This window comes from Protopterus annectens, chromosome 6.part1, assembly GCF_019279795.1.
Source record: "Protopterus annectens isolate FY-2018-M chromosome 6.part1, PAN1.0, whole genome shotgun sequence".
Lineage (NCBI taxonomy): Eukaryota > Metazoa > Chordata > Ceratodontiformes > Protopteridae > Protopterus > Protopterus annectens.
This window is the reverse complement of record NC_056738.1, coordinates 519,776,506-519,801,532: the sequence shown is the minus strand read 5'-3', so window position 1 is coordinate 519,801,532 and position 25,027 is coordinate 519,776,506. Positions and strand designations below refer to the sequence as shown.

The following is a 25,027-nucleotide window of genomic DNA, read 5'->3' as shown; positions in this document are numbered from 1 at the left end:
TCCCCAGCACCTGGAAGCCAAGTGGTGACGAGTGTAAACCATCTTGGCAAAACATTTTGGTTTGTCTATCATGTCTTCCCAGGCTGACAGATATTGGCTCCCCTTGTTGTGACACCAGAAACTAAGTCACTTGTTGAAGTCAATCATTTTTGCTGGAACACTGGCATAATCATTGGTGAAGGTAGGATGTTACTCGAGGCTAGATTCATACCTGCCTGGGACACACATTCAGAAAGCTCCAGCATGTCTCTTCATATAGTCATAAAGTCCTCTGAGGTGCATCTTAGGTCGATTATGCCCACATGGACCACAACCACGTCATACTGGCACCTGTGGTTTAAAGACCTAAGTGCATGCATGATCTGGTAGATAGGGGCTCCAGACAAACAGCTCACTGTGATCTTCTCCTTGTATGGCACTTTATTTCCTGGTTCCAAAGGGGAACCAGGAAATAAAATGTTTTCCTCATCTAAGGCAGAGGTCACAACAGAATGCAACAGGAAAGAATAGGCTAAGGCAACATCTCTGTCAGAATCCACTTCTTATTCCTCAGATTCTTCCCTTTCCTTTTGAGGGTAGTAGCAGTAGAAAGAGGTGAAAGAGCATGAAAGAAAGAGGGAAGCTTTAAAGACAAAATAGTATTGAAAAGGCAATGAATAAAATCCTGCCATTTCTTCTGAGAATGCCTGGAACTGGAAGAGAGAGAGGAAAAAAGAAGTTATGTACTTACCATAATGTTCCATGTGAGTTGTTCATTTTGCCTTCATTCTTACTCATGGGTTCAGAGCTGATCCCTTGGCTCCGAGTCGGCCTACTACAAAGCTCGAGGATTTCAAGTAGCTTGAGGCCAAGTCCCTATCCCATGACGCACCTAGGGTTACCTCAGATCTTGTTTGCTGCATATAATAATACAATATGTCATTCTATGACTCCATAAGAGAAAGTATAGAAGGGTTGAGTGACCAGGAAGGATCCATCATCTCGGTCTTCTGAAAATCCAGGAGGGGGTAGGAGGGAGGGATGTAAGAATGAAGGTGAGATGAACAGCTCACATGGAACGTTATGGTAAGTACATAACTTCTTTATGTGAAGTTGTTCTATCTCACCATTCATTCTTACTGATGGGCAGCGTCCCAAGCACCATCTACCTCGGGTGGCTCACGGGAGTATATTTTTCAGGACCGTGGATCCAAAGGAGGCCCTGTCAACTTCATAATGAGTGATAAAGGTATGAGGTTTTGACCAAATGGCTGCTGCACAAATGTTATCAATAGGAAGTCAGGTAGAAAAAGCAGAATATGTAGAAACTGCTCTGGTTGAGTGAGCTTTAATTTTATGCTGTAAGGGCATATTGGCAGCTGAATAAGCAAAGGTGATACAATCAGATAACCATTTAGACAGTTGTTTTAGCCACTGGCATACCTTTCTGGAGTCTGAAAAGGAAACAAAAAAGTGATCTGATTTCCTGAAATCTTTTGTTCTATCCAAATAAAATCTGAGCTGTCTATGAACATCAAGTTTGTGCAGTATGTATTCTAGATTGTTGGAGTGATTAGGGAAGAAAACTGGCAAATCAATAATTTGGTTAAGATTAGTTTCAGTGCAAACCTTGGGCAATAAACAGGGGTTTGTTCAAAGTGAGACTCTGTCAGCATGGAAAATCAAGTAAGAAGGTTTAATAGACAAGGCCTGAAGCTCTGACATTCTGCGGGCAGAAGTAATAGCCACTAAAAAAAGATAAGTTTTCCATGACAAAAATCTGAGGTCACATGAGGAAGCTGGTTCAAATGGAGGAAGAAGAATGTAAGAAAGCATAAAATTTAGATTCCATGGGGAACAGGGTGATTTCACAGGTGGTCCGATATGAAAGGTCCCTTTGAGAAAGGCTTTGGATAATTTGTGTGACATAACATTCAATCCTTCAAAATCCAAGATGAAAGTTAGAAATGGCAGCAAGCTGAACACAGACTGTTGCTGCTGCAGCTCCTTTATTGAAGATCATGGTCAAAAATTCTAGTAAAGAAGCCAAAGGGGCTTGCTAAGGATCAATATCCTTTTTAGAGGTCCATATAGAAAAGTTTTTCCATTTGCTAAGATATAGCTTCCTCGTAGAGGATTTTTGAGAGGATAAGAGAATTTGCTTCATCTCATTGGAAAGGTTATGGAACCTGGCTATGATGGGAATTGCAGCAGCCAAGCTGTCAGCTTCAGGGACTGCAGAGGGGGATGAAGTTCCCCTGACGAGTGCATCAGAAGGTCCGGAACTGGGTCCAGAATCCAGGGGTCCTCCAAAAGATGAAGTCGAAGGAAGGGGATCCAAATCTGATGAAGCCAATGAGGGGCTATTAGAATGATGGTCCTTCCCAGGGCTTTTGCTTTCTGTAATACCTTGGGTGTCAACGGGATTGGTGGGAATGCACAGAGGAGACCCAGGGCCAATCGTGAACAAGTGTGTCCCTTGGGGCTTCTCCCGGAGGGGGAATCAGGGCAAAGTAGCTTCTGCATTTCGTGTTCATGTGACTGGCAAAAAGGTCACAGCAAGGCTGGCCCCACCTGCGGAAAATCCTGTTTGCTATTTCTGTCTTGAGGGACCACTCGTGGGGCAACAAAATTGCTCTGCTCAGCTTATTTGCTATCACATTGGATTTAAGCGCTGGGTGGATATAGCCCACTGCCATACTCCCAGGGCCTTGCGACAAAGGGGGTATGACCTGGTTCCTCTTTGTTTGTTCAAGTACCAGACCACTGACATGTTGTCTGTCTGAATCACAATCGTACCAAGAGGAAGGGAGTCCTGGAAGTACTGCAATGCCAAAAGTACTGCTCTCATCTCCAAGACATTGATATGCAGATGTGTCTCTTGATTGGTCCATGTGCCTTGGGCTGTTCTTCCCTGAAAATGCCCCACCCACCCTATCAGGGAAGCGTTCGTGGTCACTGTGGCCACTGGTGGGGGTAAAACAAAAGGGACGTCCTATCGTAACATGAAATGAGGTCAACCACCACTGAAGATCCTTTTTGCAGGAGTCTGTGATCATTATCAGGTGAGACATGGGGAGCTCTTGGTAAGACCATTGAGTGAACAACAGCCACTGCAGTATCCGCATGTGCATATCACCCAGTGGTATGGCCAGAATTGCTGCTGCCATCATACCTAACAATTTTAGAACTTCTAATGCTGAAGCCTTGTTTTTGGATATCAGAATGTGGACCTGCTGACGGAGTAGTAAGACTCTTTCTACTGGAAGTCTTAGCATGGTGGTGGTGGTGTCCAGTTCGGCTCCGATAAAGACGATATGCTGCGATGGTGACAAGGCAGAGTTTTCTGAGTTTAATGTAATGCCCAGCTGACTGCAGAGTAACAGAGTGGATTCCTTGGCTTGAATGAGTGGATGCCTGGTGGTGGCAGTGAGGAGCCAATCGTCTAGGTATGGAAACACCTGGAATAGGTTCATAGGTAGATACTAGGCTATCTGCCCTAGGGCATTTATAAGCCTATCCAGAGTGTATTTGACTTCCGCCTCCCTATTAGATTAGCCTACTGTGCCTCTGTAAAGTAGGTCACAGAAGGTACCCTTTTAAGATTGGTTTACTGTGCCTCTGTCTAGCAGGGACACAGAAGAGATCCCAGGGGTGAATTTGCGATTTCCCATCCACGCGTCCAAATTTCGCTTGAAGAGTGTCACCGAAAGGCTATGTCTAACATGAATTGGGATTCTATTCCAGAGTGAGGGGAGCCTCTGGGAAATGAATCTGTCCCTCCAGCATGTCCTATTTATTTTTGTGCTGAGGTTTAAGTCCCTGGAGCATGTAGTTCTAAGGGACTTGGATTTTTTGAGGTGGAGCATGTCCATTAATTCTGGGTTTGACATGGCTTTGTACGTCAGGCATAGATCGTCTATAAGTAGGCGGTAAGCAACTGAGTAGAGCTGGAGTTTCTTTAGTCGAGCTGCATAGGACATCTGTTTGTAGCCCATGATCCTCTTGGTGAGGTACTTTTGGGGTCTCTCCAGTTGCTGCAGGTGTCGGGTAAGGTATATCCCAAAAGGGACACTGTATTCAATTATGGGCCTGATGAGTGACGAGTAGAGGGGCACAATGACCTCTCTTGATCTAGATGCGAACCCTTTCGTGATAAGGTGGGCTATATAGAAGGTCTTTCTAACCACTTTGGCAACGTGATTATCAAAGGAGAGATTACTATCTACGTTGGTCCCCAAATCTCTAATTACTTCTTCCGTACTTAATGGATTACCACCTATGTGGTAATTTGTGGGCACCTTGTTTTTCCCAAAGGGGATGACTATGCACTTTTTAGCATTTAGCTTGAGGCCGTGGCTCTGGCACCAAGCATCTGTCTCTGTGAGACCCTTCTGGAGGATGCTTGTGTCAGCTGGAGATTCGATTATGGCCCCCAGTTTGCAGTCATCTGTGAACTTTGTCAGTCATAATCCCCCCGTGTTAGCCTGAACCTCAGCAAAGTATATACCGAACAAGAGAGGTCCCAGAACTGAGCCCTGTGAGATGCCACTTGTAACTGATTTTTGATTCGGACATGGCACCTGCGATTCTGACCATGTGGGTTCTATCTCTGAGCCAGTTTGCAACCCATCTTGTGATATAGGGGTTGATATTTAAGCTGGTAAGATTATTTATGATGCCCGAGTGGGGTACTGTGTCGAAGGCTTTTGCGAGGTTCAGGTAGGCTGTGTGGACTACCTTGCCCTCATTTATGGCTTTGGTAACTGTTTCAAAGAAATCAACTAGGTTTAAGAGGCAAGATCTGCCCTTAACAAAGCCGAATTGGGTAGGGTCCAGTGTCTGGAGGCTCCCAATGTCTTTGTTTATGAGTTCCATGATAATAAGCTCCATAGCTTTACAGACCAGACTAGTCAGGCTTATGGGGCGATAGTTTCCGGTGTCCGTTGTGGCACCACCTTTGTGGAGTGGGACCACTGCAGCTGTACGCCATTCTTTGGGTACATATCCTGTAGTAAGGCTAAGTTTGAACAGTGACTTAATGTGAAGGTGCAGTTCTTCTTGGAGCTCGTGTAAGACACAGCCTGGGACACCGTCCGGTCCCATAGATGCTGTGTGTTTTGCTTTGGAGAGGGAAGCTTTCACCTGTGCATCTGTGATGTCGGGGAGGTTACATTCAGTTGGGATAGGCATTTGCTCCTTTGGGGGGAAGGGGGGGGGGAGAAGTTTGCACTAAATCTGTCTGCCAGGATGTTGGCTATGTCTGTAGGTTCGGTATATTTTGTACCGTTATGCAACAATTCAGAGCATATCTGGGAGTTTCTGCCCATGTTCCTGACATAACTAAAGAAGGCCTTGTGATTATCTTTAGTGTCTAGGGCAATTTTTCTTTCGAAACTGGCCTTTGATGATTTTATGAGGGATCAAAGTTTCTTGCTAATACTGATCAGAGATGCCTTCCCTCTTTGGGATTTTGCTCTGTCATGTAGTAGCTTCCTCCTACTGTTGTATAGTTTATTTATGGCTGGGGTTCACCAGACCGGTCTCCTGTTTTTGGAGGAGTGAGTCTTGGTTTTATTTGGGATAGCACGATTCATGCATTCCTGCAAGTGCTCATAGAATGCATTTGTAAAGGATTCTGCAGATTGGGCTGCATTATCCTCTAGCCCAGGGGCTTTGAAGGATTCCACCTCAGTCTTGAGAAGTGCAAAGTTGGCTTTTGAGAAATTCTTTACAGTGATTTCCTTGGCTGGCGGTGGGGACGGGATATGGATGTCCAGGGAAATTTGTTTATGGTCTGATCTTACCAATGAGGGGTTTACCTCTGGTGTGGAACATAGAGTCCCCATGTTGGTGATGACCAGGTCCAATATGTTGTTCCCTCTTGTGGGAGTGGTGACCAGTTGTTCCATTGCATTAGAGTTTATAAATTCAAGGAACCGTTGGGTGAGGGTGTTTGGGCTTGAGCAGTTTCCCAGTCAATGTTTGGGTAGTTGAAGTCACCCAATAACATAGTGCTTGGAGAGACCTTTATATTCTCCAGTGTTCTCAGGAATGCCAAGTGGGGTTCCTGTAATAGGGAGGGTGTTCTGTAGCAGGCTACAAACTGAAAGGCAGTTTTGCCCGCTGTTAGTTGCACATGGATGGTTTCCGATGCTTCGTGCAGTGCCACTAACCTGGAGGTGTAAGTATCTTTGATGAATATAGATACTCTCCCTCCTTTTGTGCTTCGGTCCGAGTTTTGGGGCTGAAACGCATGGTATGAGTTATAACCTTGTAGTGCTGGGGTGCTCTCAGTAGCCTTGAACCAGGTTTCTGTTACTGCACAGACATCGATTTTCTCCATACTGAGGAGAGCCTCGAGTGCGTGCATCTTGAGGTTTAGACTTCTGGCACTGAGTAGCATTACCTTTAGTTTTTTTATCCTTGGGTTGTCTATGGAGGTGGGTTTGTCCTTTGAGCCTTGCCTAAAAAAGGCACTATGGGGGTAGCAAGAGCCTTGGCCAGTATACAAAAGCCTAAGGGTGACAGGTGCAAGCCGTCCCTAGCGAAGCAACGTGGCTTGTCGAGCATGTCATCCCAGGCTGACAGACACTGGATCCCCTTTGAATGACACCAATACTTTAGCCAATTGTTGAAACTGATTGTTTTGTCTTTATACTGTGGCATCATTCTTGGTGAGGGCAAGATGCTACTCAAGGTCAGGGTCATACCAGCCTGGGCTACATGGTCAGAGAGCTCCTCTATGTCTCTTCATGTAGTCCAGGGAGGTTCGTCTCAGGTCATTCACACCAGCATGGTGGAATCCTAAACATCTCAGGTGAGCCGTGACCACTGCCATGCATTTGGTGAACACTCTGGGGGGCTGTAGTGAGACCAAAGGGCAGGGCTCGCAACTGGAAATGATTGGCTCCCAGCCGGAAGCGCAGAAGATCCCTGGATGGCCTGGCCATTTTTATGTGGTAGTACGCATCCTAGAGATCTATCTAGCACATCTAATTGTCTTTCCCTAAGAAAGCAAGTATCGACTGAAGCATGACCATCTGAAACTTCTCTTTCTTGACAGATTTGTTTAGTCTGCTGAGGTCCAATGTAGGTCTACAGTCCACTGTCTTTTTTGGAACTAAAAAGAATCTTGAGTAATTTCCGTATCCTGTCTGGTCTGCTGGAACTGGCTGGATGACTCTTTTTCTTGGCAATGTTTGGATCTCTATTGTTGCTTGTTCCCTGTAACTGGGTGGAACGTCTGGGATTTTTCTTGTCGGTGGAGGGGGTGTAGCGAATGAAATGAAGTATCCTCTGAAAATGATACTTTGCACCCAGTTGTCAAATGTTATTTTGAGCCAGGCATCTGGGTACACAGATAAGCGACCCCTGACTGCCTCCAGAGCAGGACAGTCAGGCCTCCTTTCAGGAGCGCTGGCAGGGCTTCCCAAAAAAAAGTGATCTCTGTCGCCCTGGTTTTGCGGACCCCCCCTCTGTTGCGAGGGTGGCATCTTCCATTATTGCCACCTCCTCTGCCCCTGGAGTGGGTTACACCACGTGTGTCCTGAATGGCTCCTTGGGCTTTTCAGAACCACATTTTCCCTCCCCTTTGCCCCTTGGGGTAGGATCTGGTAGGGGTGGAAAAATGGACTCCGACGGCAGACAGAGTCTTTCCCTCCTGCTCACACCTGGTCAAAGTTTCCTTAACTTTGGGCCCAAAAAGGGATGAGCCACCAAAAGGGGTTTTCACAAAGGATGACTTGAAGGGCTCTGCGAAGGAACACAAGCACATCCAGGAGCGTCTCCTGTACCCGCTGCCCTGCTTGTTCCATCAGTTGCAAATGAAATGAGGCGCATGGAAGAGCTACCAGTGGAGTTGAGGGTAGCAAGCTGGGAGACCATGTCTGTAGCTCCTGCAACTACTGTACCCTGAAGAGCATCTCCCAGCTCTTTAAGGAGATATCTTTGTAGTCTCGTGAAATGAGTTAAGTGGTTAAGTGAAAAGAGTGCAAATGTCGCTGAACTAAACATGTGCTTCCCATATCTATCCATAATCCTGGAGTTTCTGTTAGGAGGATGGACAGAAGAGGAAGTTTTTGACATTTCCTTTTTGGTGAATGCTACCACCACCATGGCATCAACTGGCACACCTTTGGCCAAGAAGGATTTACCTTGGGGGCAGATATGAACTTATTAGGCCTCCTAGGGACAGGCTCCATGGTGTCCAGACTCCCACACCCTTCGTGAAACCAGCTGCATAAGCTCATCGAAGGGCGGAGACACCCAAGAGGTGGAGGGCTGAGACCCGAAAGCCTTCAGGAGAACAGACTCATCTTCAGTTGGGTTTGTGGACTGCCAGTCACCCCTCTGCCTAAGGATTTCAAGTATCTCTGCAAATGAGATATCTTCAGAGGGGGACCCTTCCGATTCATCCACATCAGTATCAGATGTTAGGAGCTCCTGAGGAGAGTCTAAATGTTTCCTCTTACAAACTGTCTTCTTGCGAACCTCATCAGTGAGAGCTTCTGGTGAGGTCTCGGAAGAGCATGGGCCACCCAATGGGGCTTCCTGAGGCTCTGGGTCTCTGCGCTTTGCCAGAATCTGTGAAACAGAAGTAGACACAGGCACTTTAGGGGATGAAGAAGCCGGACCGGAGGTTGAGGATGTCTTAGGAGACAACTCTCCTCATGGCTTCGAAGGCACTCCTGCTCTGATGTGAAGGGACCGATGGATCCAAAGAAACCATCAATACCCCCGGCACCAGGACAGTGGGCTCCGAGCCCATGGTAGGAGCCAAGGTAATCCGAGCCGAAGCCCCGAGAGGCAGAGTCGGAACCGACAAGTCGGTTCGAACTATCCTCCCCGGACCCGGCCAGAGTGTGTCAGCTCCTAGAGTACTCGACTGGTGCCGAGGACATCAGAGTGAACTGAGCCAAAGACACTGGAGCAGGCATCTGCTCCGAAGGCTCCACAATCAACAAGTCTGACTCCTCCATCTCTGAAGGACCGGTATGGCTCAGGGGAGGAAGAGTTGTAGCTGGCATAATGGTCTTCGGCTCCTAATTCGCCTGGATCGGAGCGGATAATAGTTTTGCAAAGGCCGGTACCTGTAAAAGCTTCTGCACTACACGATACACATCCAAATCTGAGAGGCTAACAGAAGACCAAGATGAATGGATTGATGGTACTGACTGAAGTAAAGGAGATTTTGGAATTTCAGATACCGGTTCCAAAACCGGGGACCGGCTCTGAAAAGAAAAGACAGTTGGCCCCGAAACCTGTGGAGTCGATATCACAGACTTTTTTGATTTTTTAGATTCCATAGAAGTCTTGGAAGACTTTGAGGACTTACTATATCCATCCTGGTCACTGAAAGCCTCCTGGAAAGAAGGTTTCAATAAACCCCTGTCAATGAGTTTCCTCTTTCTCTATTGGAGAACCCGTGAAGAAAAGAAATGGCATATTTATTTATTTTTATTTTACATTTGTTTACTGGGATAGTCCGACTGGATACATGTCCATTTTCAGCGGAGGCCCAGGGAGAAAAGCTCCACATAGACAAACTTACATAGATTATACAGAAGTCAGCAAACAATTATAAAAACAAAGTGATTATATACAATGGGTTAGTAGTGTTCCCTAATAGGGACTCACAATTCTCATGGACAGACAATTAAAAGAAAGAGATTGATACATATGGAGCAGGTTTCTTGGAAGTGTAAAGCACCTAAGCAGTAAACACAATTGACATGGCTGTCAGTGACAGACATCTTCTGCCCACATTCAGGGCACTTTTTAAACCCTGACTTAGGGTGTTTGTCCTTGTCATCAGCCATGATAGAAAAAATGGATACACTCAACAACAATCAAATATGAATTAGCCTTCTAATAAAAACAGGCTAAATATAAACACACAAGCCCTTTAAACTAAGGCTAACAATCACACACACTAATTATCTAAGCAGATAATATCAATTAGTGACAAATCACTAAACTATACACTACTAAGTTAACTCTAACAGCTATAAAGTTGTGACAAACGTCACTAACTAATCACACAATACTATCTCTAAGAAAAAAGGGTGACAGAAGGTCATTGATTAAACAACTTTCAGTCAGAAATTTAAATAGGCCTAAGAAAAAACGAGGCCAAAATATAGAGCTATGAAAAAGGCACACAAAGGAAAGGGAAACTAGAGATAAAGCTATAAGAGCTTAGCTAACTAAATATCTAACTATTTTTTCAAGAAAATATCAACAATTTTTAGAAATATAATAGCAAGGTTTTTACTGGCCCGAGCTAGCGAGAACCTCCAATCTGTTGCAGCGACAAACTAGATTTGAGGTAACTCTAGATGCATCATGGGATAGGTAGGGACTTGGCCTCGAGCTACTTGAAATCCTTGAGCTTTGTAGTAGGCAGACTCAGAGCCGAGGGATCAGCTCTGAACCCATCAGTAAGAATGAACAGCTAGACAGAACTTCACATCACTATGCTTTGTCTTCTGCCACTTCTTAACTGCAAAATCTACTTGCACTAAACGAGGAGACTCTGATCCTTGATGTACCTCAAGAAATCCAGGAACTTCTTCCCTGACTAAGATCTGACATAAGCCCTCTGAAATAAGTTAAGTTCTCCCATCTAACCTGAAGCAGCAGGCAGGTCAGACATGACAGAAATGAGACATGGCTGTGCCATATCAGCCTCCAACAAAGTTGCGATAGAAGGAGCAACAGCAAGTGGATGGTCTAGGGTTTCATCAAGAAACATGACTGCAATATCAAGGTTTGACTCAAATGCAGAAGTCTCTATATTAAGTTTCCGAGACTACTTTGTAACAAATACTAACTCTAGGGAAAAAACAGGGCTATCATGTAATTATAACAGTGCCTTCTTGAGATTTATTTTGTGCAAAGGAGTTCAGTGTTAATGGACAAGAAAACCCACCTGTAAATTATCTTGTGCTATGAAGCCCAAGAGTAGTCTGACCCCAATCTGAGAAAGGCGTTTCCCATCAGCACTACTGGAGTACCAAACCATCAAGCAGTCCATCAGTGTCACCAATTCTTCCAGCAGCTGAAACATTAATTGGACAAAAAATATGTTACAAAATCTAATCTTGCAAATCTGTATGCAAAAAGTTTTATGGGTTATCTTGTCAGCAGATCAGAAAGTTTACAAAGTTTCTGTAAGACAAGTTCCAAAGTTAATCAAAACATTATCAGAAACACTATTAATATTGTGAAGACATACAACAGGGTACTGAGATGTAATAGTTCCACATACACTGCTGTTAACAGTTCAGGTAATGAACTTGTCTGATAGCTAAAGCTAAAATTTTAGAAGAGAAGGAATATATCAGTCTGTAGCACCTTATCTAACATTGCATTATGTATGACTTGTACCTAAATACACAAATGGTTATTGAAGTGCATTTGTACGTGGTCCAAAAAATAACTAGCCCACAAGTACAAGCAGAGATGAAAGCTAGGGTGATGAGAACCCTTCAGTAATACCACTACAGTGCATCTATGCTTTGATGATGAGAATATGCCACTAATATAGCTACAGAAATTTTCTGACAGACTACCACAGAGAAAGGCACTTCAGATTGGACTTCCTAGTTTTACAGCAATCAAGGTTTCAACAGCACACATATATGTTGTAATCAGGGTATGGAGAAAAATAAGAAATCAATCTAAAAAAAAAAAAAAAGGACAATTAACAAATGAAAGTTACACGTGCCTGTCAAGGGCACCCATGTGTCAGGCAACATGGACAGATAGGCATCTACAAGTAGATGTGATTTAACAGGAGTTCTTTAGAAATCCAGAATATAAGCTTCTCTTGCTTCTTTAGAGAATGTGTTCCAGGCTTAAGAAATAAGTACTTAAATCAGGAACCCAAGTCACTTACTGAAATGCCTAGACTATACTTCAAATGTAGGATCAAATTACTAGACTGGAGTACATACACAGTTTTATGGGGGAAAAAATGCAGTGTTGCAGCTGCAAATATTCAACTTTCCAACAGTTTTCACTACTCAAAACTATGAGGTCTTCCTTTTCTTTAAATGGTAACCAGTTCATTCCGTCCAGAAATTTGTAATAACCTGATACTACAGAGGTGAAAAAGGTTTAGACTGTCTAATGAAGAGTTTACAAACAGTCTGGAAACAATTTGAAGGGAAATGCATTTTCTTTGGTCGACTATTCATTTGGCCAACCTGTTTGGTTGGCACAGAAAATGAGTGGAATTTTGGTTGCATGCTTCTTTATAAATATGCAATATGACCAAATACGTGGTTAGTGTATTTTATGGAAAGAAGTGTGCATACAGTGTTATGGTGCATCATGTGTAGAAGATTTCGGGAGCAGGGTAGCTGAATTACTAGCGGCATTGATTTACTTATGCAATTGCCAGTATATTTTTTAAGCTGGTAATGTCAGTAATGAGAGAATACCGGTAATGTATGTGAATGTGGATTGAGTGATGATGCTTTAAAATCCATGTTGTGGTGAAATGAATTCCTGCAGAGCCATATTTGTGTATTGTTAGGCTGATGAATGCTTCACACTGCTGCCCCTGACCACTGTTTGACTTTGCCAGTTCCTTGCACGGTCCATGGTTTTGCAGAATGTCCCTGATTTTGCCTCATTCTTTTGGCCTGTTTTTGTAAGTAGCTACAGCTCTTAATAGACATTTGAGATTCAGACTTTGTATCCTTCAGAAAATGCAGGCTAATATAGAACCTGCTGCACCAACAATATTACAACTATAATTAAAATATTTAAAATCTGTTCCTAATTTTGAGCCTCATTTTGGTTTTAGCTTTGTTCCCTATACTTGTACAGAGAGGTTGAAAGCTATGATTAAATAGTGTCATGTGTGAGGTGCGAGTGGTGAGTAAAGACATCCCTGAATCTTGGTGGGATGCTACTCAACTAAGTGTTGTAATAGGAAAATGGGAAAAGTAATAGATCTTGCTGATACAATGAACAGGAATTTTGGGCATACTTCTCAACTGTCACTGATTTTGCAGAATGTGGCTGATTTAGCTTTATATTTTGCCATTTCCTTTGTAAAATTTCTGATTTGCTGGTAAATCACCATGAATTAGAGTAAGTCAATAATGTCAGTCAAAATTTCATACCATTTAATATTCAGAAAATGCATGTTGATGCAAAACCTTTTGCTCAATTAAACTTTTAAATGAACTGGGGAAGGGGGTGTTACTGTAGTTTATGATACTGTGGAATTAGCTGGTCTTTTGGTGCACTATATAACCATACTGGTGCACTTGTAAGACAGATGATGTGACTTCTCAAATGGTAGTTGTACTCTTTTTCTTGTAATATTCAGCTGTTTAATTTATTCCATGCTTAAAGGGAAGTGTCTAATACTAGGACATTAATGGGATTACTGGGTGATTGTTACTGTTTGATACTACAACCATTTTATATGGGTGCTACAGCAGCTCAGAGAGCTGGTGTTACTGACTGCAAGGATGGTCAACACTCAGCTGTTTTGCACTGTACGAACGTATGCATGTGTAATCTGTTACAGTGCACTAAGGCAATATTTCTGGTGCAGCTATTCAGTTACTAGTCTGTTCATGTAGCAGTCTAAATTTTATGTGGCTTGCTTTCCAATCTGACAGCTTAATGCATTATGCCTCAGTATACAATGTATGCAAATTTACCCACAAGCAAATTTTGAGTGATACTCTGGACCCTTTACTATGATTTTCGATGGTTGTTCCCTGCTATGATTTTAAAAGCTGAGAGATTCAGAGGTATGGCTCTACCTAACTAATTTAAAGATGAAAATGCATCTAGTTAGATTAGGATTATATCCATTAAATGTCCTGATATGTAAATTTCTCTTGTCCATTTCACATTTCTGAAATATGTCTATTTACTTTTCACTCCCTTTTAGGTCTGTATATTTATATTATTTCTTCCCATTTAATATCCCATTTTGGTACTTCCCAATTGTTTCAGCCTTAACGGGGAAACGTATTTCCATTTAAGTTAAACAAAGTTAAGTTATTGAAGTTAAACGCCAAAAAATGTATAGTCATACCCTTCGGGGAAAAACAAGGTAACCCCAAGCTACCATATAGGTGGCAATCCACTAAGCACAGAAGAGGTTATCAGGGACCTGGGGACCCAGGTTGACAGTGGCCTTTCTTTTGACACTCACATTGCTAAAGTGGTTAGAAAGACCTTCTACATTGCCCACCTGATCATGAAGGGATTCACATCCAGATCTAGTGAGGTCATTGTTCCCCTGTACTCTTCACTTATCAGACCAATGATCGAGTACAATGCCCCATTCGGGATGTATCTCACCCGACATCTGCAGCAATTGGAGAGACCCCAAAAGTTCCTCACCAAAAGGATAAAGGGACTCCAAAATCTGTCATATGCTGCCAGATTGAAGAAACTCCAGCTCTATTCAGTCGCATACCGTTTGCTCAGAGGTGACATGTGCCTGACATACAAGGCCATGTCCAACCCAGAATTAATGGACATGCTCCACCTCAAAAAATCCAAATCCACCAAAACCACTAGAGCAAGCGACTTAAACCTTAGCACGGATATAAATAGGACGTGCTGGAGGGATAGATTTATCACTCAGAGACTCCCTATGCTGTGGAATAAAATCCCGGTCCATGTGAGGCAGAGCACCTCGCTGGCTCTGTTCAAGAGAAATCTTGACCTGTGGATGGGAGATCGTAGGTTTACCCCGGGAATCATCTCTGTGTCACTGCTGGACAGAGGCACAACAAACTAATGGGCACAGTATTTTTTCATATAAGGGGTGGCGTAAGCCACAAAAATTTGGGCTAGGCTTATAAATGCCTTAGGGCAGATAGCCTAGTATAAACCTATGAACCTATGAACCTATTTCTTCACATCACAAGAATTACGGTAGGCACATAAACATAAGAAATACTGACAAACATCACTTTTTTTTAACCAAACTGCATAGATAGAGTCATCTTTCAAAGATCTAGCAAGATCATGATGAACTGTAAAGCCAGTACCACGTGATAATCTACATACCTTTCGCATGAAATTGATTACTTGGTTATCCAATAAAAAGTACTAGCATATCATGGAGTCCTCATTCTAACATTTAATGGTACCAATGCATTTTTTATTCAAAACATTTAATGTAATTATCCAAATGTAAAAAAGTTTGAGTATGTCTGAAAATATTGCTAGCTCCACGACATAGAGGGATAAAGGCCCGACTGTATTGCAAGTGAACAGAATTCAATTAACTGACCAGGGAGGATGGGAGTCAGCAGACACTGCTGGTTTGCCAATCCTGGGGGATGGAAGTAGCTCTGGTTTGCCACATGGGAGACAGCTAATGGAGTTTGAGCCTGTCAAGCCCATGCTATCAATAGTACATTCACATTTAGTAGCCAACAGGACATCAGTGTGTGGAAGTTTACCTCCTCTCTGGAGACAGCAATTATGGAGGTTGAAGTAGCTGCTGGGGGGGGGAGAGTATCCCAGAGGGAGATGGTAGGCTGCCCCCAAGGACCAGCAAGCTAGCCTGCTCCCTACCACCAGACTTTCGCCGAGTAGTGAAGAGTTGATCAGCAATCGTGAACAAGGACAAATGAGCTATAGTGCTCTTGCCTCACCTACGACTGATTGACTCACACACATCCACGGAAAGAGGGAGACAACTGGCTGCAAGCAAAGGAACCATCAGCCAAGATCTTTTGGGGGGGGGGGGTCAAAGTATTTTCAAAATATTAAAGTTCTTACAAAATATTGCTACTTGAAATAATAAACCTTTTGGAAAATATAGGCACTGTATTTAAACGGATATGGTGCTGGATATTTAAAGGCAGATACCTCCATCTCATAAAATATTTAGTAACTGCATCACTTTTCTTTTAGCATACACCCTAACATAGCTTGCAATTTACTTTTCACTCTGATGTCTTCAGGTGAGGGGTCACCAGCTATGATTCTGCCATAACCACCATCTCTGTTGATAACTTAAATAATATGAAAAACAGAAAAAAAAAATAAAAACTATTACTGACAAGAATGACATTACCTTTTCGGTCCACAAAGATTCATTGACTAGCCCCTCTGCCAGCAAGAAGTCTTGCACTATGTGAATGAGACGAATTGCATTTTCTGTATACACTGAAACAGTGGTCACTGTTGCTTCTCTGTTGTCAGCTACCGTCCATTCCAGCATTTTCTCCAGCAGGCTGAGGTGGGCAGACAGAAGATGAACAGGGCAAAGAGTTAGTGGGACAGAGAGAAAGAGATAAATAAATGATTGCTCTTCATGTTACATCCCTACAATTTTTACCTTCCTACTGTTTTGTAACAAATGTGCATCACAAAAAAATACATTATGCACTTAAGGAAATATTACATTTCTCTGATCTATGGCCAAACACTGGAGAAGCAGGACTGGTGTATTTGGCAAGCTCTAGTGAAGGCAATGAATGCTTTAAAAGCTCAAGTTCCTTCCTACCCATATAATTCCTTCTAAATGTGAATCCTCCAGATTATGACCACTTTACAGTTACATAAACATATCTCTCATCCTCCAAATGATCCCATAGATCTCTCAGGAAAGACAGTTTGGAGGGGGATGGAAGGTTGATTGTTCCACGGTCAGGACAAGACCAATGAAATCTAATGTTCTGGTAAGTGCATAATGCATTTCCCAGGTCCTGTCCGGACAATGGAACAGTAGAACAGAACCCCAGCTAACACAGGTGATCTACCCCAGGAAGCCTTTCAATACGGTTGTTCCAAAGGAAGTCCTTGCTTTGGGAATAAGAGTCAAGACTGTAATGTTGGCAAATGTATGCAAGGATGATCAAGTGCCAGCTGCTGAGATGGGAGAGTTCTGTGGAAGGTCTTACATGTGGCTTGAGCCCTGACAGAATGTGCCTTTGTTGCCATCTTTCCTGCTACAGCACAGCAGAAAAATATAGCTGGTAATCCATTTTGCTAACGTAATCATGTAAATCTTTTAGCCCAGTTCAACAAGTGAAAGCAGGACAAAAAAGCTGCTCATCTTTCCTAAACATTTTAGTACAATCTAAGTAAAAATGTAATCATCTATGTTCATCCAGGCAATGTAGCAGGTACTCCCCTATTTTATAGTACGTTGGAAAAAATACAGGCAGTTGGATGCACTGGTTCAAATTGGTTTGCGATATTACTTTAGGTGGGAAGGACAGTTTGTTTCTAACAAAGACTGTTGTCCTGATGGAAAACAATATAAAGAAATTGCAAAGAAAGCCTGGAGCTTAGAAACCTGCCTTGCCGAAGTAATGGCTTACCACACAAAAAATTCACTAAGGCTGTAGCTTTATCTCACAAATAACCCAAACTCCAGCTGCAATCACACTGTAAGGGATGAGGACCTAGCAAACAAATAAAAAGAAATAAGGGGAGGAGAGTGAGAAGGCACTAAACAGTGAAAGAAAGTGAAAGATTTGGCCATCTCCTGTTCTGGTGCAAATGTGCCAAGACATTTCTTCTTCTTGTGAATGAGTACTTTGGCCTAAAATGCCAGATACAATGAACATCCTATGCTGTTCTATTACTCAGGCAGTCAGATTTGGGACTTACTGGCATTTTTCACAGGAAAAAAAAAATCAAGTGTCCCTAAGTATACACAAATATGCATAAATCAATGAGTATGCAACTATATGAAAATATGTAGAAAAATATATATCACTATAAAAGGTATTTACCTGCCTTGCAAGATAAAATTCCTACACAGCACTCTACTGATGGACATGGTCCCTTTTGAAGATAGAAAGAAAGAAAGGCAGGAGTATTTGGGTAAACTAAAGAATATGTCAAAAGATAGAAAAGAAGCAGGCTGAACTAGAATCTAGCAGCCTACAGAACAGACCTTTCCTCCATATATTAGAGGAAAGGAGGAACAGGAGAGGTTTTGGATAAATGTAGAATGTGTCAGGCTCCAGGTCCTATTAGGTGTAAAGGGGCATGAATTGCATAATGAGGCAGAGGCAATACGTCCAGTGCATCTAGTTTTGTACAAAATGTTCATCTATACCTCCTCTTCACAGTTATCTTTTTCAATGTGCAGGTTTGAATTTAAGGCTGTAAATTCAAAAAGGAAATCTTTGACTACACAATATTATGACATGCTGACACTGCAGTTAAAACTACACACTTACATTTTCTGTATGGCCTTGGTCGATTCTGGTTCCATACTAGGCACTGTGATAAGCACATATTGGGAGGGACTGTACTCAGGGCTGCCATCTTTTCAGAGAACCACAGTGGGGCATTTTTTTATGAAAATGATTTTGTACAACAAACCATACCTACAACCAACGCAAAAGACTGAATTTCACCTTATTTCCAAAATAGAAGCTAATCTTTATAAGACGGTGGATTGTGCATGCTGTTTCATATTTTAGGGTGTTACAGATGCAGAATAGTTTTATACAGCTATTACAGAAAACTTAGGAAATATTTTCCTGTCCTTAAATTTCAGGATGTTTAATATTTCATTCCCCCCTCCCAAAGGACACAACTACTGAAACAGCAGTTGTCCTGCAGAAAGATGAACAGGCAGTAACCCTAGTTGTACTGTATACATTAACATAATGGTAGTACATTATGGAAAGAGTAGGAGATGGGCCTACCCTTGGCAAGATTACAATGTTATATCTGACATGGAAAAAATTTGTCATTTAGACATAAGCTGATTATGAGTTTATTAGCCTGATAGTCGTAACTTGAGGAGAGTGTGAGGTAGTCTGCTCGAGGAATGAAGAGTATTATGGTGACATAAATTTTAATGGAAGTCAGGAAAAAGGACTGACATATCCTACGCAAACTTTTTAGCCCCTCTCCTAAAAATCCTCCTTCAGCAAACAGGTCATCCATGTCCCATGACAACTTGTTCTGAAGTAGCTCTACCAGTATATGTCTCCCAGATTCCTTCATTTAAAACAGAATCTTTTTCCACATATGTAACTTACCCTAAGTGTCTAATTTTATTATATCCTTTATTCCCTTATCAATTTAGAGCTCAGGCTGGAGGGCAACACCAAACTTTATATACATCATCTTCTCAGTGTTCATCTGTTTTACATTTTTACTAGTCTATCATCATCTTGATTCAACAAAAACATTACCTCCACCAGGACAAGGCAATTCCAAAATGCTCTTTATAATATATAAAAAACAAAACAAAAAAAAAAAATAAGGGATGATACGCTTTCCATTGTAGGGACACCACTGCTCTAAAAAGTGTTGTGTGTGGTAAAATCTGCATAAAACTTGATAAAACAAATGTTTTCCTTTTTTCTTTTTACTTTCTTGTCTCCACATCTAGCTTTCATCCTCACAGCAAAATTTTCTACAATTCGTCATTGGCATACACATAAAACTGTTATGGTTAAGAGCTGGCAAAATAAAGATCAAAAGAAGATATAATAAATATGAAGGTGTTTTCCTAATGCTTTCCTTTTTTAATGTTAGGAGACTAAACATGAAACTGCACTTCCTGGAAGAAGTCCTCACCTTGGAAGATGATGACATCTGTGCAGTCAAGTCCGAAGAGAGCACCCCCGCCGTGCAAGGCTACAATGCCTTCCATACATTCAGACCTCAAAATGAGAGTGAAAAAACAAAGGTGGAGGTGCATCCATCTTCATTAAAGCCAATTACACCTCAACACTGGTCAAACAGTACTACTCTCTTGAACTACTCCATGTCTAACTAGAGGCAAAATACCCTACCACATTATTGTTAGCTATAGACCCCCTTCCCATGAACCAAGAAAAGCACACCAGCTACCTGGACTTACTGGAGTCACTCGCCATACAGCCCAACACCTTAATCATGGGACATTTCAACTATCCTTTCATCAACTGGGTGACATACATGAGCACGAACATGCTCGCCCAGAGGTTCTTGGACTTTGTCAATACAAATCCTCTGGAACATACAGTCTGCACCCTGACAAGGGGATCAAATTTCCTAGATATAGCACTCACGAACATTGGGGGGGGGGGGGGAGTTCACTGCACTCCCCCGTGTGATGCCCTCCCTGGTAAGGTCGGACCACATCTCAGTCTTGTTTGAACTAACTACTGAACATGTCATCACCAGAGGAGCAAATACTAAAAACTTTTCCAATGCAAGCTACAGCCTAAGTGATGGTGTAAAAGTTTTATATCTCCCCCAACCATCACAAACAATGACTCCTATGTAGAGCTGTACACAAATGCCCTGTATAAACACTTAACTGTACAGACTCGGTTGGACTTGACTAGATTAAAACCAGGTCCTCCCGAAAAAACAAGCCACCCTGGTGGACCTCAAGTTTAAACAGGTTATATAACAAAAGAAAAAAACTGATATCTAACAAAAAGAGGGAACTGACTCAGCAGAGAAGTTCATCCTCAGCTTAAACAAGCAAATCAGAAATCTTGTAAAGTCCTCTAAAGCGAATTACAAAGCTAAAATAGCATTTCTAGCTAAGGATAATCATAAGGCATTCTTTAACTATTTCCGAAATCTAAAAGGGAATGCCTAGCTATGTGTCAAACTGGTAGTAGACGGTACCACTCATACTATACTGGAGGAAATTGCCAACCTGCTAGCTGACATATTTGGTGCAAACTTCACCCCCCTGTCCCCACCAGCCATACTCCAAAGCATACCCGACACCAGTCCTCTGCCTAGTATCTCTAGAGATCAGGTCATATCTCCAGTCTCCAAGGCCAAAAACGCAGCCTAAATGGAACCAGATAACCTCCCAAGTTGTTTATTAAGAAATCTAAAACAGGACCTAGTGGAGCCACTTGCTGTTCTCTTTAACCATAGCCTGAGAACTGGCTTTGCTCCATAAGAGTGAACAGCAACAGTAATCCCCTTGCACAAAGGGGGGCACAGGTAGACAGTAATCTGAACTTCGACCACCAAGTTTCCATAGTGGTAAGGAAAGCCTTCTATGTTGCGCATCTCATAAGTAAGGGCACCGCATCCAGATCTAAGGATGTTATAAACACCACTGTACTCGACCCTCATCAGACCATTAATAGAGTGCAATGCTCCCTTCTGCATGTACCTCACCACAAACCTGCAGCAGCTGGAGAGACCAGAGTGGCTTCTCACCAAGAAAATGCAGGGCATCCAAACCATGACTTGTGTGGATAGACTGAAAGCCCTATCACTGTACTCTCTATCATATAGTTTGCTGACAGGAGACTTCTGCCTGGACCCTGCCCTGATGGATATGCTGCCAGAATGAAGAAACTCCAGCTCTATTCAGTCGCATACCGCCTGCTCAGAGGTGACCTGTGCCTGACATACAAGGCCAAGTCCAACCCGGAATTAATGGACATGCTCCACCTCAAAAAATCCAAATCTACCAGATCCACTAGAGCAAGCGACTTAAACCTTAGCACGGATATAAATAGGACATGCTGGAGGGATAGATTTGTCACCCAGAGACTCCCTATGCTGTGGAATAAAATCCCGGTCCATGTGAGGCAGAGCACCTTGCTGGCTCTGTTCAAGAGAAATCTTGACCGGTGGATGGGAGATCGTAGGTTTACCCCGGGAATCATCTCTGTGTCCCTGCTGGACAGAGGCACAACAAACTAATGGGCACAGTATTTTTTAACATAAGGGGTGGCGTAAGCCACAAAACTTTGGGCTAGGCTTATAAATGCCTTAGGGCAGATAGCCTAGTATAAACCTATGAACCTATGAACCTAAAGGCTGTAAAAAATGGAAGAAGCTTTAAACACATATTCAAACGAGGCAATAAAAATGCAAAAATCAGAGACTGAAATGAAGAAAGGGCTTGCCTCATATGAGACTGCTTAAAAAAAGATGTTTCAAAAAATAATAGAATTAGAGGACAGAGCATGCAGGAAAAACCTGAGATTTTCTGCTGTACCAGAGAAGCTGGAAGGAACAGACTATATATTAATTTTATGAAAGCACAAATAGGCAAATGGTCTGGTATTCCACAGCAGGAGTTATTAACTGAAAGGGAACATCGTGTGTATGCTCAAAACCTGGTTATGAGAAAGCAATGTAGACCTTTAATAGTAAAGATGCAATCCTACTAGCAGGAGTTGATTCTGACAAAACTGTGGCAGAAGGACAAAGTACTAAAAGTGGCAGACAGCAGAGTGTTTGTGGAGAATGACTACTCCTCTTCTGCCTGGTGTACAGTGAGTAAATTTATTCCACTATTCAGGGAATGTTGAGAAGCAGGGGTGAGATTCAAACTGCTGTACTATCTTCAAAATATTTTTTTCTTAGAAGGGAAAAATTATTTTTTGATGAAGTACATGCTAAGGAAGAAATACAAAAGTTTGTCCAACAAAAAGAGAGGTGTGAAACAGAAGGAGATTCTGCTTCTTGTTCTCTGCGCAGGCCACAGATAGACCCATGCTAGTAAAACCTTTTCCAATGTTTCAACAGAAAATACTTGAGAAGGAGAAAGCAAAATAGTTGACTAGAAGAATCGAGAGTACTTTTGAAAGTATTTGGGAGATGCAGATGAAAAGGAATAAAACCAGCAACTTGGAAACTGACAAAAGTGGGATTACAAAGCAATAATTATACTTGTGAAGCATAACACAACAAGAAAATCTGGAAAATATTGGGCTTTTTTAGATTTTGTTAAACTTGTAGGGGACTCTACGCCCTACTTCATGCCATTAGTGTTTGGAAAAATACTCAAGAGGAGAAAGTTAACTAAGTAAAACAAAATGTTATTCTTAAAAGTAACACTTTTGTAGTGCATGATTTTCTTTGCATGCTATAAAGGAATGTTTTCTCAGTTATTTTAAGTGCAATGGGGATACTAGTGTAAACAGGTGCTCCTTTTTTTCTTTTCTGTCTCTCTTATCTCTCCTTGTTCAGCTTTAAGAAATATAGGCAATGCAATATAAAAAATAAAAAGAAAAGTCTGATCAAAACAGCATGACAAAATAAAAAAAAAATGTTACTTTTTTCATACTTGCATAAGGGGATGACTGGATAACACATTTTAAGAGAACGCAAGTAAATGAGAGACTGAATATTATAAAGCATTTTTCTAGCAAACAAATGCATGCTTAGCAGCAACCCTGTATCTGGTCCTAATGTCCACATGGGCCCAATCTGATAAAGAGAAATGGCCGGTGGATGACGCTTTCTGAAAGCATTCAAGTGTTTTTCCAGCTGGAAGAGCTATAAAGATAAGACAAAAATGGTTAGAACTTCGTATAAGCACAGGCTGTACCCATGCATCTTAGCATGGATAACCTTTATTTTAGGTTAAAAGAAGTCTCAGTGTGGCTGTCAGTTTGGGATACTTGTTCTTATTGGGAGGGGGGGGACTTCAATATTTGTAGATGTATATAGTTTTGTGTGTTACGTTAACAGGTTTAGGGGGGTATTGGGAGTGTGTCTGATTTTTTTGTTTAAGGGCTTTCAATAAAACAAGTTTTGTAAGATGTGACATGGGCTCAATTGGATATGACAAAAAACTGTATACAATATCAACATATGAAACAGTGTATTGTTTGTGTCTTTCGGCTTGCCCCGGTTAGGAGTCGCCACAGCTGAACTCCGGTCTGCTAACGATTGGCAGTGGATTTTTACGTACCGGGTTACCAGCCCTGACACACAACCTTCAACGAAGGAACGCCCCATTCACATATGCCTCCACACAGAAGACGCTCTAGCTGAGAATTGAACGGAACAACGTCTTGCTATGAGCCGACAACACTACCGCAGCACCACCACTGCAGTAAAACAACATATGAAACAGTGTATGCCTGTAACAAAAGCTGGAACTAGAAATTTAACAAAAAAGCTGTTACACATAAAAGGTGGGAATAACAACTTTTTAACAGAATGATGCATTCTGTAATGTCTTTAAAAGTTAATGGTCTCACAGATAAATACAAAAAAGAAAGAGTAACAAACTTTATTAAAAAAAAAGAATGCAAATACAGACACACTTGGAAAGAACTAAACATGTGAATTTTATAATTAAAGGTTTTCAGGGTGGTTATTCAGCTAAATACCTGAGACAAAGGAAAAGAGGAGTAATATTATTTGCAAGAGGAGTTCCAATAGTGACAGAAGAAGATAAAAAAGATATCAATGACAGATGTATAGTACTAAGGGGCTATTGGCAAGGGGGGAGGATTGTAATGGCATGTACTTATATTCCACCTAAAACTGCTATAATGGAGCTTAAGAAAATTCTGGGAGAAATAATCAGCTTTCGGCAAGGATTATTATTTATAGGTAGGGACTGAAACTTTATTTGCAGCAGTGAAGATGTGTCTGGGAGGAGGCAAAAGGGAAAACATAAAGGAGGGCAGATTTTTGAAAAAAATTTATGAAAATATTTGGCATGGAAGATATGAATTCAATACTACATATTGTTCACCAAGATAAAAAAACTGGTCTAGGCTAGACAGACATTTAGTCATTTATATATTTATAGTTTATATATATATATATATATATATATATATATAGATATATATATAAAATGCAATCTAGCAAGAAACAGTTTACTTTGTTACAGAGACATCCAATTTATTCTGTACAAAGGAAACAGACTGGTCTGATTTTCTACATTGTTTGGATGTGTCAAAACTTGTAAACAGCATTTTTCTAGGTCCATCCTATAAAAAAAATCTGCTCCAGTGTATCCTGTGGGTGAGGACAGAATTAAGGAAGCTGAATGTTTTGATTCAAGGTATTACTTGACAAAACTTTAAGCAAAAGACAATGCTAGCAGGAAGAAATAAGCCCACAAAAGTTGATTGCCTGATAATTAAAGATGTTCTCGATTAACAGAGACAACAAAAGGTTCCAGGCACAAGATTTATTTCTTTAACACTTCTTGCTGATATCAATAGCAAAGAAAATAGTCTTCCAAAAATGAATTTTAATAGAAGCAAAAGTACCAGCTAAACTGCAGGCTTTGTCATGGACTTGAGGACAAAACTGAAATTCCATTTAATAACCCAAGGTTTTTTGATAGGTT

General features: G+C 41.7%; 1 protein-coding gene across 1 annotated transcript in view; it reads right to left on the bottom strand.

The window, feature by feature from the left end:
* The window catches only part of NBEAL1 (neurobeachin like 1), a 2,263,075-nt gene that overhangs the window by 1,047,734 nt on the left and 1,190,314 nt on the right, over positions 1 to 25,027 (bottom strand). The window contains exons 32-33 of the mRNA XM_044075407.1: positions 16,055 to 16,214; positions 10,913 to 11,041 (exon numbers count right to left, since the gene is read on the bottom strand). Of these exons, the coding sequence (XP_043931342.1) occupies positions 10,913 to 11,041; positions 16,055 to 16,214 (289 nt within the window). The remainder of the gene's footprint in view (positions 1 to 10,912; positions 11,042 to 16,054; positions 16,215 to 25,027) is intronic.